Source organism: Macadamia integrifolia, chromosome 5, assembly GCF_013358625.1.
Source record: "Macadamia integrifolia cultivar HAES 741 chromosome 5, SCU_Mint_v3, whole genome shotgun sequence".
In the NCBI taxonomy this organism is placed as follows: domain Eukaryota; kingdom Viridiplantae; phylum Streptophyta; class Magnoliopsida; order Proteales; family Proteaceae; genus Macadamia; species Macadamia integrifolia.
The window spans coordinates 44927944-44947867 of NC_056561.1; the positions used below are offsets into that span (position 1 = coordinate 44927944).

Consider the following 19924-nt stretch of genomic DNA (forward strand, 5'->3'; position numbering starts at 1 on the left):
ATTTCTATTTTGAGAAACCGTGTTTCTCTTTTGAGAAATCATACAAAAAGTTTATATTTTTTTATTAAATAAAAATAAATAAAATAAAATAAAAATGTGTCATGAGTTTTAATTTGATTGACTCATGACATAACTATAAAGCATAATTATTTACAGATTTACTTTTTGTGACATTTGGTTGAATCAAATAGCACGTTATATATATAATTTTGTCATTTCATATTAATTCTTGTGCTATTTGATTCAGTCACTATAGGGAATTATTATGCAATCCATGATGTTATATTTTGTCATGATATGGAATTGTTATGCATATGATGTTGTTATGATCTGTCACCATAGGAACATTTAAGATTTTATATATTCAAAAAAAAATTATGTGCTTTTGTGTTCCATATTATTGTGCAATTCTTTGAGGAAAATTATTAAAAATATAATGGACCTACAATAGCAATTCAGGTCTGTAGAGTTTTCATAATTTTAGAGATTAGACTTCCACTTAGTGGGCTAATTCATGAAGATGCGGAATCACTATAGATCATCCGGATGGATTGCAGTTAAGAAAGCCATATGGCAAACGATGTGCTCTTGTCAACACAGGTGAGTCTTCGTTTGGTCAATTTTGCTTGATAGTGTGAGGGTGACGTTTTGAGCTTCACTATTTTAGAAGTTCTTGTCTTGCCACCACAGGTGACAGAATCTACAATATGGTGTTGTTTTTTTTTTTTTGGCAACTCGTCTTATATGTAAAAGATTCCACTGCATGTTGGGCGATCTTGCCACCATAGGTGTGACCCCAATGATGCCGGATCTTTTCCTAGTTTGTGTTTTTCATACAGTTGTTAAAATTGGTATTGGGATAAATCTGATTAATAAGCCCTAATTAGTCAGTTTTCATTATATTATTGGGATGTTGATATGCTTTTGGTTATTACATATTGTATGTTTTGGTAAAATTTTGGTAATTATTATTGCCAGCTATGACTTCCCAATTGTCTTCCATCAAAGTCCTGAATGGTTCCAATTTTGAGGAGTGGATAGACTCTCTTACTGTATCTCTTGCAATCATGAGACTCGATTATGCCCTAAGAACTGATAAGCCCCCCGAGCCCACAACTAAGAGTGATGCTACTGCAAAAGCACTTTATGAAAAGTGGGAAGAATCCAACAGATTGTGCATAATTGTTATGAAACATACTATGAACAATACTACTAAGAATAGTGTGCCTTCGAAAGAAAATGCTAAGGATTTCCTTGCAGCCGTTAATATAAAGTTTACCAAATTTGATAAGGCTGAGAATGGAACATATTTGAAGTGGTTCTCATCCACTCGATATGATGGCACAAGTGGAGTACGTGATCATATTATGAAAATGACCAATTATGCTGCCACGTTGGGCGAGATGGAAGTGAAGATATCTGATTCTTTCCTTGTGTGGCAAATAATGCAATCGCTTCCATCATCACTTGATAATCTTAAGACCTCCTATAATGCACAAAAATTGAATTGAAATCTTGAGGACATGACTTCCATATTGGTACAGGAAGAGGAAAGAAAGAAGAAGGAAAAAATTTAATTCTGCTTATTTTGTTTCTAATAATTGGGGTAAGAAGAAATTCAAGAAAAATTGGAAAGGCAACAAGTAAGAAAAATCAGAAAAAATATAACAGAAAATCGATCAGCATCTGAAACCAAATACTAAGGCTTTTAAGAGAAAGTGCTTCTTCTACAAAAATGATGGATATAGGAAGACAGATTGCTATGGCTATAAGAAATGGCTTGAAAAGAAAGGAACATCTTTAGCTCTAGTGTGTCTTGAATCAAATCTTGTAGATGTTTCCCCTGATTCGTGGTGGATTGATACTAGAGCAACTATTCACATCACTAATTGTTTGCAGAAATTAAGAAGCAAGAGGAAATCAAGTGAGGGAGAGATGATGATCTACATGGGGAATGGAGAGAAGACCAAAGTTGAATTCATAAGAGTAGTTAGATTGCTTTTATCCACTGATTTTGTTTTGGATTTGAATTATGTGGTTTATGTACCGTCGTTTAGACAAAAACTTGTTTAGGTATCTAAACTTGACAGTTGTGGTTACATTTTTAACAGTGGCAATGGGAAACTTACTCTCTATTATGGTTCTTTTATGGTTGGATCTGCCTTGTTATGTAATGGTCTTTATAAATTTGATTTGGGTATCAGTTCTTCCAAATATGCCAACACTTATTCTGTTGTGAATTATGTGGTTACAAATCCTAAACGTGCTAGATTTGATGAAAATTCTTCTATGTTATGGCATAAACGTTGAGGACATATTTCTAGACAGAGGATAGAACGATTGATTAAGGATGGTACACTTCTTCAATTGGATTTTTCATATTTTGGAATTTGTATTGATTGCATAAAGGGGAAACACACTAGAGCTAAAAAGAAAGGTGCAACCAGGAAGGATGAAGCATTGGAGCTGATTCATACTGATATTTGTGGTCCATTCACTCCTACTACCATGGGTGGATACAAATATTTTATTACTTTCATACATGATTTTTCCCGTTTTTGTTTTATTTACCTTATTTAAGAAAAATCTGAATCCTTAGATGCTTTCAAAGTTTTTAAAGCAGAGGTAGAACTTAAAAGGGAAAAGAAGATAAAAAAATGTGAGATATGATCGAGGTGGATCGTTTTATGGTATATATGATGAAACTGGGCGTAACCCTGGACCATTTGTCAGATTCTTACAAGAATGTGGTATTGACGCTCAGTACACTATGCTTGGTTCACCTGAGCATAATGGGGTGGCTGAAAGGAGAAACCGTACCCTTATGGATATGGTGAGAAGCATGATAAGTAATTCAACTTTATCTGATTTCTTATGGGGTGATGCTTTGAAAACATCAGTATATATTTTGAATAAAGTGCATAGCAAGTCTGTTCCCATAACTCCCTATGAATTGTGGACTGGTAAGAAGCCAAATTTATCTCATTTTCATATATGGGGATGTGGTGCAGAGGTGAGACCTTACAATCCTCATATGAGGAAGCTTGATCCAAGGACCATTAGTAGTCATTTTATCGATTATTCTGAAAGATCAAGATGATATAGATTCTATTGTCCTACACATTCTATCGGGCAATTTTCTTTGAGGATGATCTAGATTTTCAGTCTGTTCAACCACGTAACTTTGTTTTTGAGGATGAATGTGTTCTTGTACCTATGCCTGTGATACTGCCGTCTACTGTATTACAGCCCCATATTGAACAAGAGAATGTCCCCACTCAAGAACTTGTGCAACCTATAGTGACTGAGCATGCACCCCCTGTTGTTGATGAGATTCAGGACCATATTGCTGCTGATGTTCCCTTGAGGAAATCAGAGAGAACTCGTAGGCCTGCCATATATGATGACTATGTTGTTTATTTACAATAACATGAATTTGATGTTACTTTGGATTCAGATCCAATCAGTTTTGACTAGGCTGCCAATGATCCCGATTCATTAATGTAAATGGTTGCCATGCAAGATGAATTGAATTCTATGTTTGTTAATGATTTTTGGGATTTGGTTGAATTACCAAAAGGATGTAGACCGATTGGTTGTAAATGGATTTTCAAGACCAAACGAAACTCTAAAGGTGAAATTGAGCATTACAAGGCCAGACTTGTAGCAAAAGGATTCAGCCAGAGAGAGACCATAGATTACAAGGAAACATTCTCACCAGTCTTGACAAAAGATTCTTTCAGAATCATCATGGCTTTAGTAGTACATTTTAATTTGGAACTTCATCAGATGGATGTCAAAAACAACTTTCCTAAATGGAGATTTTGACGTGGATGTTTACATGCATCAACCCCTTGGCTTCAGGCAAGTTGATACAGAGCACCTTGTGTGCAAACTCAAGAAATCTATTTATGGTTTGAAACAGGCATCTAGAAAGTGGTATCTTAAGTTCGATGAAGTTATCACTTCTTGTGGTTTCAAAGAAAATCTCGTGGACCAGTGTATTTATCTGAAGATCAGTAGGAGTAAGTTTATTTTCCTTGTGCTTTATGTTGATGATATTCTTCTTACTAGCAATAATGTTGGTCTTTTGCATGAGACAAAACGATTATTATCAAGTCACTTTGATATGAAGGATCTTGGTGAGGCCTCTTATGTTTTGGGCATTGAGATTCATCGTGATAGGTCTTGTGGCGTTCTTGGTTTGTCTCATAAATGTTACATTGAGAGGGTATTAAAAATGTTTAATATGTTAGCATGTTCCCCTAGTAAGGCTCCAGTTATAAAAGGAGACAAATTTGGCAAGTCTCAATGTCCACATACAGAATTGGAGCACAATCAGATGAAGAACATAGCTTTATGCATCTGCTGTTAGTAGTTTGATGTATGCTCAAGTTTGTACACGGCCTGACATTGCCTATGTTATTAGTGTACTTGGGAGATATTTGAGCAACCTTGGTGAAGCACATTGGGTAGCTGCTAAGAAAGTCATGAAATATTTGCAGGGTACTAAGGATTTTATACTTACTTATAGAAGAACTGATTCACTTGATGTAGTCGGTTACACTGATGCATATTTTGTTAGGATGTCTAGATGACCTTAAGTCTACTTCTGAATATGTTTTTATGATGGCAGGTGGGGCTAAATCTTGAAAGAGTATTAAGTAGACACTCATTGCATCTTCTACTATGCAGGCAGAGTATGTGGCGTGTTTTGAAGCCACTGTTCAAGCTTTATGGTTAAGGAATTTTATCTCAGGGCTACAGATTGTTGACTCTATATCTAAACCATTGAGGATGTTCTATGACAATTCTGCTGCGGTTCGTTTCTCTCATAATAGTAAAAGTACTTCAGACTCTAAACACATTGACATTAAGTATTTTTTAGTCAAAGAGAAAGTTCAAGAGTCATAGATTACAATTGAACAGATTGCTACAGAAAACATGATTGCAGATCATCTTACTAAGGGCTTGACTCCAAAACTCTTTAAAGAGCATGTCACTAATATGGGACTTGTTAGTTCTTTTTTATGCATTTTATTAGTGGGAGTTTTGCTCAATATGTTTGCATTTGACTTTCAATTTTATTTTATATATATGATGCATTATTATTGTTCTCAATAATATATATGCATTTTGATTATGGCCATTTGTTTATGTGTATACACTTATTTATTTATCTCCTACAGAAAATTGAGGTTATATGTGGTGTATTTACCTCATTCGGTATATGAGGTTCTAGTCAATACACACATATCCAGTCGCTAGCAAAGCCTCGTTTGATTGAGGTCTAGTGCTAGTGTTTTGGGATATCCGGACCCAGTCCCAATGAGCTTCTTTGATTGAAGCTTGAGCGTTTGGGAGACGCTTGTAGTTAATGAGACCTTCGGTATCTGTCTCATAGGGCTCATTTGGTTTTCGAACCAGGACCAATTTGGAAAATAGACATGATGATCACTATTGCATGTTATTTTCATACCACACTTTCATACTATTCAACCCAAGTTGGTGATATTATAAGCACTTTAATGTGTGTGCTCTCATATCGTTTTAGATGTGATGATTAATATGGTTGGGTGTTTGTAATTATCATTCGGATCAAGGCATTTGGTTTAAGGTGCACTTCATTCGACACTGTTTTGTTTGTGACCACATTCAGTTTATCTAAACTAGAGAATCGTTTTAAATAAATTTTAAAATGTAAAACTTGTAACATATGCTGCCCAAGTGGGAGATTGTAAGATTTTCATTAGGTGGGCTAGCATAATCCAAGATTTATTTCTAAAACCAATTTAGTGGTGTTGACTATAGATGGAGTAAACATAAATAATCCAATAATGGTAAGTAATATCCATAGAGATATTGGATTCTATTAGCACATCTTAATAGTATGAAATATTTATTACCATGTGTGGACCTAAGATATTGTTTATTTAATGGAGAGGAAACCCTAATTTTATTGCAGGGTTGGTCCCTACCCTTACCCTTATAGTTATCATTGACCCATTAAGTGAGACTAACGACCTAAAGCAAAAGGGAAAGAGGATAGACCAGACCAACATTGATTATGTTGTACGAGGAGCATACGAGAAGACTTTGAGGAGTTCTTTATTCGGCCATGGATTCAGGTATGTCTAAAACGTGTCTTTGTAGTATTTGTCGTGCATGCTTATCGATCTTCATGAATCGTTCCATATTTATTTTTCATCACAGTTCACCTTGTACCAATCCATAACCTCCCTCCCAAAAATCAACAATACACCACACACCATCTTCATCGATGGTTCATGGTACTTCTTACATCAGTGGTAGGGGCACCATTCTTTGGGACTCACGAGGTCTTTATGTGGTGGTAAGAAAATGTTGGGGTCACTTCTTATCGGCATCTGTAACTGAATTTGAGGCAATTCGTGACAACATGCTCATGGCTTAGAGCATTGGCTTGTGAAGGATTGTCATTAATTTTGATTGCCAACCTACAATCGCAACTTTGAATGGATTGTTATCATCCCTGGACTGGGCAGCAAGTCTCTCGCAAAGGATATCATTTGTCTATCTAGGTCCTTTGTGTTGGTTTTGTTTCGCCACATCAGAAGAGATCTTAATTCTCTAGTTGATTTCTTAGCCTATGGAGTTGCGAAGCTTAAGCTATGCCATGTATGGTAATTACATCCACCCCCTTTATTGTAAATCCCTCCATTGTTGATGTCAGGAGGTTCTCTCGGGCATCTTTCTTTTAATAAATATTTGCTTTGACAAAAAGAAAAAAGTATGAAAAATGAAAATTTAGACTTATTTGTATGCCTAGGAATGGAAATTTTATATTTAAGTATTTGTGTGCATAATTAAGAATAGATATTTGATTATTTATATGCTTAAAAGATAGATATTTTTTATAGGAGAGAGGGATGTAATTTATTCAAAATCTTGGATACATGTATAATTTCGACAAACTTCAGGGGAGAGGGGGTGGCGTAATTTTCCCTTATTTATATGCTTAAGAATATATATTCGACCATATGCATACTTAGGAAGGTATTTTGAAATTTTAGACATTTCCTTGTACATGAAAGATTTACATACAATTTTTAATTTTTTTTTATGACATGTCTCCCATCCTACCACCATTAAATTGAAACCATTTAATAAAGGATCCGACTCCTCTCAAACACACCCAATGTTCCAATGCGCATAAAAAAATTAGGAGGACTTGAACATGTACCCGAGGTGTTCCCAGCCGTCCAATGCTATTTGAGCAAGTTGGGCGGTGAGAATTGATGAGTTCTCAAATCTGAGGGCCGATTCCATGTTTTAGAACGCTGGTCATCGTGAAGAGGGGAACGCAGTAAGTGCACCGTAGACTTGAGTCAACTAAGCTATCGATCGTTACAAAAAAAAAAAAAAAAAAAAAAAAAAAAGGTAAGCTATCGGTCTAACCCTGTAACTCAATTTCAATTCAACGGTTCAACCTTCAAGTTCAACACGCTTTCCCTCGTTTCATTTCCTCACCCACTTTCTTCTAACTTGTCAGAGTGAAGGAGTGACGGGCACACTTGAGTCTTGACAGCTGACGCGGATTTACTCGCAAAGCTATATATATATATCGTGTATCCATTTCAAATAATAAGAAGACGAGCTCAGTTTCACTTACTTTCTATCTCCGACGCTGCAAACGAGGATGGGGAACTGCTGCTCCGATGACGGCGGTGGTCGATCTGCTGTCGGAGGCACAGCTGCTTCTCACAACAATCACGCTGGCGGCCCCAACGACGCTGTCGACCACTTCTTGAATTCTCGGGGATACCACGGCCTTTTTACTCAGATCGAGGTTCGTCTTCCTGCTGTTCAATTTAAGTGTTGACCCTACTGCATCTATCTTCTCGCCCTTCCTTTTTCTGCTTTTTCTTTTCTCGTGGCCTTTAATCAGGTTGCGGTAACTAATTTATGTTGATTAGAGGATATAGATCGCATGAGGTTTCTCTTTATATAGTTGGAATTTCATCGAGTGAGTTCCTGAGATCCAAATGGAAACCGAGTCGCCATTTTAGTTTGAGAATTTGTTTTAAGATAATTGTTGTTGATTCGTAGATAGCTGGGATATTTTAAGAGGTTACGTTCTGGAATTTAAGAGCGAACTATTCATTTCTGTGTCTAGTGAGCTTACTTTAACTCGAAAATTTCCCTTTAGAGAAGTAAAACCTAAACCTATCCAATTATGGGTATTTTATTTTTTTTTTTACTTCCCCATGGAGTCTGTAGATTGTGTGCTGCTTAATAGCGAATAATAACATGAGGAAATGAAGGGCACAAAATCTCTCAAAGAATTCCACTAATAAGTTGAATAAATTTGCTAAGTCATTGCATTAATGTCACCTACGGTCACGGAGGAATAAGGTTGTCCCTGTTTATTGTAGTCGAAGATAGAACTTGGACTGGAATAATGACTGACTTGTATGAAGCAAGCTTGTGGATTTTCAAGGAAGCAGTTAGGGAGGAATTTTTCATCATAAATTGTGTCCTACACTCCCATGGCCTCGCCACACTGTTCACTCATACATAATATATATGTCATAGAGACTGAAAATAGAGTGTTGTTCATGTCATAAGCATTACAATATTTAACCAAACTAGTTCAAATCCCATTTCTCTCACAGACACAAAAATATATCTTGCAAAACCTGCACTGATTTATTTTTGTGATGACTGTTTACATGTCTGCATCGGGATTGTTTAGCTGTTCTCATTAAAAAGAAGTGTGGACAAAAATGGCATTGTTATAGAACAGAAACTGTTTTAGGTTCAGAATGTCAACACTGTAACCCACATGTTATAATAGTCTTGTGTTAGCAAGGTTACATTGAACCAACCATCGGTTAGTGATGTGGGGGGCATCCTAGAAAAGGATTCCTATGGCTTGATAATTAATTGGAGCAGTTTTGGTGTTTAGGAGATAATAGGAAAATAGTTATTTCCATCATTTTTCCTTTGGGTCTATGTTTGGATGGTTAATATGTCTTCGTTCTGTGAGATTTTGGTGCTGTTTGGAAGCTCATTGATTTAACTTCTGCAATATGACCAATATATTGCAAACTATATCTGGAAAGTTGTGACAAACTAGTAATAGAGTGTCAATCTGTGATGGGATTAATATTTCAGAAAGTCTAATAAAGATTAGGAGTCTTTTTTAGGGTTTAATTCGTAAACTAGTATTTTTATGTGTGTGTGTGTGTTTTTTTTTCCCTCTTTCGTGAACGGGATTAAGCACTCATCGGAGTTTCTAAAACTGTAATTATATTCAAAACAGGAAATCTAGTAACTAGATTCAAATTAGGAATTCTAGTAAGAGTCTGATGTAATGCTAGGACTCGCATAGACAACTACGAACCTAGCCCACAGTAGGATCACCCACACGAACAACCATACACCATACCACCAGTTCCAGCAATGGAGAATAACAAAAATACCTATACTGTAGGTGAAGAGTAAGGTATTTAACCTCTCTTTTTTCTTTTCTCTTATAACTGTCAAAGTGTCAATGATGCTTAACCAGTGCCTTCGTATGAACTCCAGCCACAGGAGAGTCAAACAGTACCAAGTTCTGGTCTATCGCAGGACAGAAAGTAGGCCAACAATTAAAAAACCAACTGGTTTTCAGAGTTAGTAACTAGGGTCCTTAGATGGGGAAATACTCCCAGTCAAGGGTAGTACACTAGTACTCGGAATAACTCTTAAAAATTTCAGCCTATTCTGATGGATGAATCAGGGGATGTGCATACAACATTATTCATCCATTGGATGAAACTGAAACCACCATCGAGGGAAGGGCCTAAAGGAGGGTGTTACAGTGTCAAAACATGGGTGAAGTTGATGGCTGGATCTGGAGTTTCGTGGGCTTGAAGTCTATTGCGGTAAAACACCGGAACAATAGCCGCAGGTTATGGTATTGAGTCTTTAACCAGAACTTGATGGAGAACCAGCTGTACAGTCTTTTAATGACTAACAGCAACAGTTACTGAAGATATTGGCCTCGGTTCCTCTCAGATGAAAGCTTTTACAGAACAATGAAATAGTTAAGAGAAAAGAAGAGGAAGAAATGGGGTAAAAGGGGATATGACCAAGGCCTCTCACCTATGTCCCTGGTCTGTCTCTCATAGGCCTTTGGTCTTTCACCAAAACTGTCTCACAGCAGCAACATCACACTTTCTTTTTTTTTCAAAAACTCAAATCGTAGGGACTGGTAGAAAGCCCCATCTTTTATTATACTTTCAAAAGAACCAACTAGAGCCACTATTGCGTGGGGAGGAGAATCTAGCACAATCTTTGACTTCCATTTCTATAGAATCTAGATACAAGATAGCCTTGCTTCTGGAAACCCTACAAAATAGAAACAACATCAAATTAGTAACATAAAGTCAGGATCTAAATCAAAATAGAAACAAAAATAAAGCTAACAAAAAGTCTCCCATGCAAGACCAATAAAAACATAGTAATGGCCCCCAGAAATCTGCTAAATATCTCTTTGACGAGCTGCTGATATATGACAGAATAAGCTTGGCTATAAGGGCCTAAGTATTATCACAACATGGGCCCAAGTATGCTGGCTTGATGGGGGAAAATCTGACAGGCTTGTGCTGCCTTTAACCTCCCCCTATCTACATTAGAGTCAAAGTCAAACATTTATGGGGAATTAGGGGATTGGTTTTTGCCTATGTAATGCATAGTAAACATTTTTGGAGTCGGTCCCAACCATTTTTTTTTCCCCCCCTGTTCTGTTCTGTTCTGTCTATGGTTCCACTTTGGCTCATTACCCACAGGTTTTAAAATTTGCCTGCAAAGTTAGTCTCGCTCTATTCATATTTTTTCATGGGACAGTTTTTTTTTTCTGGTCAAAATGAGAAGAAAACCCCTTCCTTTGTTTTTTCCTTGGCCCACAAAGGCAAGTTATATTAATAGCTGTTGGGCTTCAGAGTTTGGTGGGGGAAGATATATTTTGGTTTTCTGAAATTTTATTATTTTGTCAAGTCACATTCTCATGAGGTGCACACCATTCACCTTAGGCATGGAAAAAGGGTGTCTGTCATCCATGCCATGTTAATGTGTCATTCATTTGCATGTTGTGCTTTAAATTTGGAACTTGGGTTCTTTGGTGAACCTGAGTATGCTTTGAGCTCAAGCCTCAAAAATGCCTTTTGAGGATTTTGCTGCCGTCATGTTGTTCACTTCTCCTGTTTCAGTTTTAGCCTGAGCCAAAGTTGTCAAATTCTTTGGACAACTCTGAACAATTAGTCCATAAGTTCAGGTGGATGGACCGTTTTACCCCACGCCTTGATTATCGATACAAAAATGACAGTTATATACTGGCATTCTGTACCTGGCTCAAACTGAGAATGTTTTAGAATAAAAAGGTGTAACTTCTCCATCCTCAGTTCCTATGCACATATTTATTTGGGCATCCATGCATGTTGTTGGGAAAAGGCTTCTTGTTTTTGTGATATGAATCTCTGAATTAAAGCATGTACAATATTATGTGCTCATCTATTTTAATGATGAAAAGGACAAAAAATAATGTACTCATATGTATTGGGAAAAGGCATAGTTAAGTATATATGCATGTAGAAGTCCAAGTGTCCACATTCCGCTTTAATCCATTATCCATTTGCAAGAGAGCAGGCCCTCTTTCATTTTCCCTTTGGTAGATATTGGGAATGGTATGACTCTTCGATTCATGCTTTCATTTGATTTGTAGAGTTGAACGAAATCTGTCATTAGATATTTTTTTACTTGGATATTCATATACTAAGGGTCATCACCCAGTGCTGGTCCCACCTATGTGGGGTCCTGGGAGGGGTGAGTTTGGAGTCGGTCCTAGCCTTTGGCATTTTTTAAGATTCAAACCTGGGCATTTGCCTTGGCAGCCCGAACCATTACCATTGCTCTAAGCAACGGACCCCTTCTTGTATACTCATATACTGGAGTAATTATTTCCATAAACCCCTTGGTTGACTCTTTTGGGGTTGGCTTAGATTTAAATCACTGATCGGTACCTATGGAAACTGCATCTGATATATTACAGTTTCCTTGCCATTGTTGTTCAGATTATATTAGCTAACAATACAATCTCTATGCCACTGTGAAAGATCATACGCTAACTGGAAAGTAATACATAAACATGGAATTCTGTCTGTCTCCTGTCAATGGCATCCCAACTTTGTTACATTTCATGGTTGATTGCTTGATGTGTTACTTTGTTTCAATATTCGGAGCTGTGTGGTGCTTTGAAATTTCCATTGTAGGATATGGATTTTTTTATTTTTTTTAGAATTTACTTTCTGTTGAGGCATTCTTCAACTTAGTTGTTCTCAATCACTTATACATGTGAATGAAGAGTTCTTACTGCTCTTCCTTAATTTGTGGTTGTTTTTGCTAATTGAAGTTTGGGCCTTTCACTAGCAATGAATATTTGTATTATTTGCATGGTGGATTGTGGGAGGCTTAGCTGGAGGATGCTGTCATTTTGAGCACATACGTGATGCTTGAGATTTATGTATTCGTTGTAACTAACTTTTCATGTTTCGATAGTTTAAAAAAATGTGTTTATTACACTCTAAACTTATTTAAGTGCTGATATGGCCCCTGAAATTTTTTTTTTTTTGTCAACAGTTATCACTAACTGCATCAAACTTGCGAGATCGGGATGTGTTATCCAAGGTTTGTTGCTTAAATTTGCGACTTATACCATTAATTTATTGTGTCCCTTGTTATTTTTATTCTTCATATCATTTCTAATCATATCCTTAAAAGGGTGATATTGATTACATATATGTTGGAAGGAAACAGATATGCTCGCTCATTGCCTCCTATAATTTTAGTTTCAGGGTGCCCAGTTTTGGCCAGGGTGAAACTATTAAGGCTTGTTTGTCCAGAGCTTTATTTTTTTTCAAATTATAACAGTTGGTGGTAGATGGAATTAAGACCAGGAAACATGTGATCTATATGAAGAGGCGATCCAACATACAAGCTGATTGTTCTAAGATGCACATGATTGTTGATAAGGGTAAACAATTTGATAATATCGCATCATTCATTTTCATCATTGGTTTATGGACATAAGGAACTCAACATTTTCAGCAGGTTAGGATATCAGTTTAGCCAGCGACCAAGGATTGTAGTTGACGGCAGTGCTCCTCTTTGAGTTGTTGTAGTTGGGTTTTTGTTGTTTCTGTTTTTCCTTATACTTCATTCCAATTTTCCTTTGCCCTTAAACAGATAACTCCTTTCATCCAAAATGGGAAAAATGCCTTTATAATTTCTGGTTTAACATTAACCACTGTATGAAAAGGAGGTAAGGCTTTTAATTTGTATACCGCTGCAACCTCTATCAACATCTTAGGGCCCGTTTGATAACGTTTCAAGAAACGCGTTTCTGCCGTTTCTGTTTCCAGAAACAGCAGAAACGGAGTAAAAAGCGTTTGATAAAACTGTTTTATTTCACTTATTTTCAGAAATAGAAATAGAAATTTTTACTTATTTATGGTTCAAGAAACGACCCAGGCGAAACAAGTTCAACTTGTTTCGCCATTTCTGGAAACGACTTGTGGCCATTCTTTCACTGGTTACTATTGACTTCTAAAAACATGACTTATCAAACACCTTCAATTCCGTTTATGTTTCTAGAAACGGAAATTTATGTTTCTGCCGTTTCTTGAAACAGAAACGACAGAAACGTTATCAAACAGGCCCTTAGATTGTAGCTCTAACTTTTTCTGCCTTGGTCATTATGAGGTTTCCCTAGCCTACTGTTCTGTTTTGTCTGGAAATAGCTTTACCTGAAGCATGGTATGTTGGTTATGTTTTCTTTCATGTTATAAGGTGGTAACATGGGATAGTAAGTTTTATACGTAAAATTTGAAATTTCAACTTCTAGCTTCATATCAGCACCCTAGGAAATGGAAACCTACGGAAAGTTGAAGACTTGCCAATTTCTTGTAAAAATCATCGAAGCTTTGGGAATAAGTTTCAAAATCATAGACATGGATAGTGGTTATTACAGAAATTGATGAGAAGATTATCTAAATTCTCGTTGAGTGATTTACAATGATTCTCCAATTGACTTATACAGGTTAGTAAATAAATGTATGTTTTATGTCCTCTTGGACTGAGTTAGACTTAGTGCACAAATTGGTAATTTGGATCCTGAGGCACCGGGGTGGTTAACTGAAGTTGTCCATGAGAACTCTGCGGAGTAGTTTAACTGCAGAACTTAAGATTTCATACACCATTCAACAAGATCCTAGCCCTTCAATCTGCTCTATTGAGGCCATACTTGGGACAAGGCCTAAACTATGCATATCTTTCTCACAATCTCTCCTATGGTCATTTCGTAAACCATTCCATTTACTTAAATATTTGGAACCAGTGCGATGTGCTTCGAACAAGTACATTTGGATAATTGTGGTATGCTCCCTTAATTTGCCAAAATGAACTTTTTGGTGATTGTGAATATATACACAGTTCTGCTGCAGGGCAGCAGGGGTAGTGGTATATGAAATTTTTTATAATGAGCATTGTGGTCCGGACATAGTCAGGACTTGGCGCATAAATTGTTCTTGTGCATCTTCTTAGTTACATGTAAATATGAGTGAGAGACCGAGTAGAGTACTACTCTCTATTGATCATTTTCGTTCCTTCTTCTTTTCTCCTGTGGATCTTTTGTTTGGATCTGCGCACTGTTTAGTATTGTTTCTGATTTAGTAGAAGTGTTCAAATTTGGCAGTAATGGTCTAAAAAAATCTAGGAGGCTTGGAATCATTTGGATTTTAATGATTGGGTTCACAGCAGAAAATTAATTTAGAGGTATCAACTTGCATCAAAAGCACATGAAATATACAGTTTAGGGAACAAAGAATACTTCTAAAATGGCATTCCACTTCACTCATTTTGCTTTCATTTTTGTTCCACAACCCTAAGGAGGTAGCATCTTGTTTTTGCATTGGCATCAGTGTTATACTATTTTATTAGCTCCCATTTTCTTGTAGCTTTACTGCTTATTCTAGGCTCTGTATCACCATGATTTACAATGTCATTGTTAAAGCTGCAATCATGATTCATGGATTATGGAAATCTTTACATTGCTGCAGTAATGTTAGCCGGCCATCTTAGAAGTTCCATTTTGTTTGTAGAGTGACCCCATGGCAGTTCTTTATGCAAAAGGAAGAGATGGAAAACTTGATGAGATTGGACGCACTGAAGTAATATTAAATTCATTAAATCCTGTGTGGATTACAAAACATACAATAACTTACCATTTTGAGGTTGTGCAGAGTTTAGTGTAAGTTTCATGCTTCTATAATATTTGTTTCATCATTGTGGACTTACATTACAATTTATCCCTCCTATTTCATCGAACAACAGATTGTTTTATTCAATTTTACTGTTATGTGCCGTGTCACAGGTTTCGTGTGTATGATGTTGACACACAGTTTCACAACATGCCAGTAAAGGTATCCTTATTTTATGCTTTTATGTATTCATGAGTTCTGCAGTGTGTCATGAATTGTTATGAATATGCTTGATTTCATGAGATGATTGTACCTATTTCTTATATCCATCTCCAAGACACTGAAAAAACTGGCTTCTAATAATTGTTCAAAAACAAATTTATTCTTTGCAAAAATTTGGTAGGAAAATCAATGGGAGGTTTCTTTTTAATTGTTCTTTCTTCTGGAATCCATAAATCTTCTTTTATGATTCCATCATTTATTAAAGTCAATTGCTTGTAGTAGGTTTTTGTTGGGAAAAATAAAAGATGAGATTTTGTGAGATAGAGTTCTTGTTAGCAAACTGAAGTTTTCTTCTTTTCTCACTATGTTGGATGGTATAGTGGGTTGATGACAGAAATTACCTCTGTTTTGTTGCTGATATCTTGCTGGAGTGAAGGTCATATTAATGGCAATTCATACTTGATTTGGTCCAAAAGTAGTCATTTTAGAAGTATAGTCAAATGGATCACTGGTATACAGCTAAATTGACATGAATATATGAGATGTGTGCTGTGTAGTATGTTGATGAGGAATGTGGTATTGTGGTTTCAATTCATTTCCTTGAGTTTTTCTTAAGAAAACCAGCTCAGGACAGGCCGTTCGGATCACAAAATTAGGGTGACTTTGGAAGTTGAAAGAAGCTGTCCTCAGGGAGGGGTGGGGAGGGGGTTTGTTTCTGTGTGTGCGTCTCTGCGGTTAAGACTTATGAACATGTACTGTGAAAAAGTTTCTCTTGAAAATATAAGTATTTGTACTGTGAATTGTGAAAACATTATCAAGCAATAGACAAATAATAATGCAGTCTAAGATAACTTTTTTTTTTTTTTTTTGGGGGGTGTTTCACAAAATTAGATAATTACGATGTGGTTGAAGATAGGAGGGGGGAAATTCACCCTTCAGCCTGAGATTTAACCTCACTCTTTTATGGTTATCAGCCTTGATAACCATAACTTTTCTGCTGTTTTTCACCCTTGAGGATGTTAACGTTGTTGACTACTGTTACTTTAAGTTACTTTCCAATCTAATTATTTGACCAGCTGTTTTCTCAATATTGGCTACTACAATCATTTTTCTAACAATAGTCCCTTTTCTGTCCAACAATGCTAAATATCTGCCATGTAGCATATTAGGTGGATCCAAAGCATTACACCTTCCTCTTGTTCCTACCTTTTCTCTCAAAGTTACTGCTGTGGTACTATTCCTAGCCCCAAAACGGAGCAGCTTTGTATTTTCTTCTATTTCTTACATCCTAGCCTCATTGTACCTAAAACCATAATTCTCTCTAAACCCTTGTTTACCTTCCAAAACTCTTTCCCTCGTCATTTATCTCCCTTATCTATCTAAAATGGAATTTCTCTCTCTCTCTCTCTCTGCCCGCATCTTTTGCGAGGCATTACCCACATCTTTCCCTCATAGTTCAGCCTAGAGATCTGAAAACCTAGTATGCCCTACATCAAGAACAAAGAGCAAACAAAGAAATAAAAGAATCCAATTACTGGTGATGACTTGATTTTTATTTTTTTCCTTATTTTGAGCTTTCATTGGGATAATGTTAGATATGTTGGTTGTCTCTTTCGCTTAAAATGGATATATTTTACATGTGAAAAGATACACGCATTAAGGTTTTTTGAGGCCAAAATAGTAAATAATGATTACTTTCAAACTTATGCAGATGCTTAAACTGGATGAACAGCAATTCCTTGGGGAGGCTACTTGTCCCTTGTCTGAGGTATAGCCTTCTCATGACTTTACTGTTTTTCAATCACTGAATGACTGAACCATGCAAAACATTGTGCCAAGCCCAGTGTTGCAATGCCATTATGAGCTCAGATTCCCCATAGTCTATATGGCAACCATGGCAGCCAACCTTGAGCATCCAGTTGGTGCCATCTGTATGCATCCTTGAAGTGTGATAAAATTCAACTTAATCATGTGTCTGATCAAAGGATTTTCTTGTCCAAACACTTGCATAAAATGGACATGTATGGGTTTCTGTATGGATGCAGGCTATCCAACATGCCACCTGCTTAAAAAAATACATAGGTTAAAGAGAAAAGTATCGATGCATAATGTGGACGTGGACACAGATAATGGTATCCCACAAGGTGGCTAGCAATGAATGATTCTATTCTATTTAAAATCCTGTAGGTGGCCTACCTTGGATGTTCTGGATCAATGAGCATGTTTTTGTTCATGTGATATAGATGCTCTGAGTCTGTCAAACTCCTCTCACACGCATTTCTTAGTTCTTGGATTTATTTTATTTTTAGAATTTTTACTTATCCTTATTTGGAAAATTATACTATGATCCAAGGCAGATGAAATTTTCAATCTCCATTATATGAAATGATGACAGAATTTTTTGACACACACACACACACACACTCACTCTCTCTTACCGATTCTGTTCTTACTTTTTCATATGAAACGGGGCCTGAAAATTTAGTTGCTAGCTTGTTTTTGGAAAACATAATATGTTTCCAGGAAACATGTAGTCACAAACTAATGCATTTTTGCCTCTATTTGTCATTCAGTGGGTTCTATTGGAAGCATATTTTATGTACCTGCAATCATACTTTTGCCTTTCTTCCTATTTGCACAGATAGTTACTAGGCCAACTGGTTCATTGACACTAAATCTTGTAACCGGAGAAGGATCTGCACATCACCAGAAATTTGGAGAACTAACCGTTCGGGCTGAAGAATGTGTAGGGTCAAAGACTACAGCAGAGATAGTCTTTCGGTGCACAGATCTAGAAAACAAGGATCTGTTCTCAAAATCTGTACGTGGCCGTCCTTAGTTATTCCCACCTCGGGTAATGTTTAAATGTTGTTTCTACAATAATGTTATGGTCTTCGTGTATTTCAGGACCCCTTTTTGGTAATATCGAAAATAGTGGAGAGTGGGAGCCCTATTCAAGTTTGTAAGACAGAAGTGAAAAAGAATGATCTCAATCCAACATGGAAGCCAGTATTCTTGAATATGCAGCAAGTTGGAAGCAAGGCATGAGCAACTCTTCCTCCTGAGCTAGGAATTTTTTGCATTGTCCCTTGTTTAAGACCAAACCTCTTGTCGTTGTCCAAGACATATGTTGTACACTTTGGACATGTGAACCATTTTGAGTCTTAATCACTCACTGGATGGATACGAGCCCAATGTCACCATCAATCCGTCTTAATTATCTGATTCATGGACTTTTTCCTGACCTCTTAGTGATTTTTTCCTTCCATCTGTATTAGCCATTTGTATTTTTCTTGGATCAGAATGTTGGGATTCTCGAGTTGATGCATTTTGAGCTATGGTTCATCCAAGGAATGGACCAATTTCTTTTCTAGCTAAGTTCGATGATATATGTACCACATGTGCAGAGCATGTCATGGAGATGGATCTAGGGTATTTGCATATTGAGGTTCCTCTTTATATTTGCATCTTTGATCATTTGATACTTCTAATGTCCAGGACTCTCCGTTAATTGCAGAATGCTTCAACTTCAACAGCAATGGAAAACATGATTTGATTGGGTAATTGGAGATATATATATATATATATATATAGGTATCTTTTTTTCTCTATCTTTATTGACTGGGATTCTGATTTTGCTAATGTTTAATGGACCTAACAGAAAGCTTCAGAAATCACTGGCAGAGTTGGAGAAGCTTCACAATTATGGGGTGGGAGAAAATTTTATTTTTCCAACTGCTGGTGGACATAATTACACCAACAAGGTTATGGTCATTTGGATCAGATGTAGGCTCCCATTCATTAATTGGCAATGTTTTTTCTTTCGCTGACAAGTTTGCTAACTTATGTTTCAGACATTAAATAGCAAGCTATATGTGGACAAATATTCTGAGAATGTTCAACATACTTTTTTGGATTATATTGCTGGTGGTTGCGAGCTCAACTTCATGGTGGCTATTGATTTTACTGGTACTTAAGTTTGCTTTATTTTCCTGATTATTGGACTTTGAGATTGACTCACTTTCCATGCCTGAAGAGTGTACACACTGTAACTATAAAAAATACCTAGACCTTTAGATGAAGGGATGCGCACCCAACACACATGTAATACTTGCTGGAGCCTGGAGTAATTTCTGATGGGTTTTATAATGGAGATCTCTAGGTCTCAAGTATGGCCAAATTGACTGGTGCATATACTTTTTGTCTTCCATTCCTTTGGATGGACAGTTGATGGCAATGTTACAAAGTAAAGTAACAGATTGGATGGGTAAAGACTTCTGGTTGGACTGTTTTGACCTGTGAGATCTCCTTGGTGAGATTATCCAGATGGTGATTCCAAACTGCTGTCTTTTCATCTTCCCCAATTTTGTTGGTTTTCTCATAGTGGCTGTCTACTTGCAGAATACCCACCCCCCCCCAAAAAA

General features: G+C 36.6%; 1 protein-coding gene across 1 annotated transcript in view; it reads left to right on the forward strand.

The window, feature by feature from the left end:
• The first annotated feature begins 7539 nt into the window (after window positions 1-7539).
• The window catches only part of LOC122078284 (protein BONZAI 1-like), a 14786-nt gene continuing 2401 nt past the window's right edge, over window positions 7540-19924 (forward strand). Inside the window, exons 1-10 of the mRNA XM_042644212.1 lie at window positions 7540-7828; window positions 12661-12708; window positions 15180-15328; window positions 15452-15500; window positions 17212-17268; window positions 18142-18321; window positions 18408-18542; window positions 18999-19060; window positions 19162-19264; window positions 19355-19469. Coding sequence (XP_042500146.1) covers window positions 7679-7828; window positions 12661-12708; window positions 15180-15328; window positions 15452-15500; window positions 17212-17268; window positions 18142-18321; window positions 18408-18542; window positions 18999-19060; window positions 19162-19264; window positions 19355-19469 — 1048 coding nt within the window. The 5' untranslated portion in view covers window positions 7540-7678. The remainder of the gene's footprint in view (window positions 7829-12660; window positions 12709-15179; window positions 15329-15451; window positions 15501-17211; window positions 17269-18141; window positions 18322-18407; window positions 18543-18998; window positions 19061-19161; window positions 19265-19354; window positions 19470-19924) is intronic.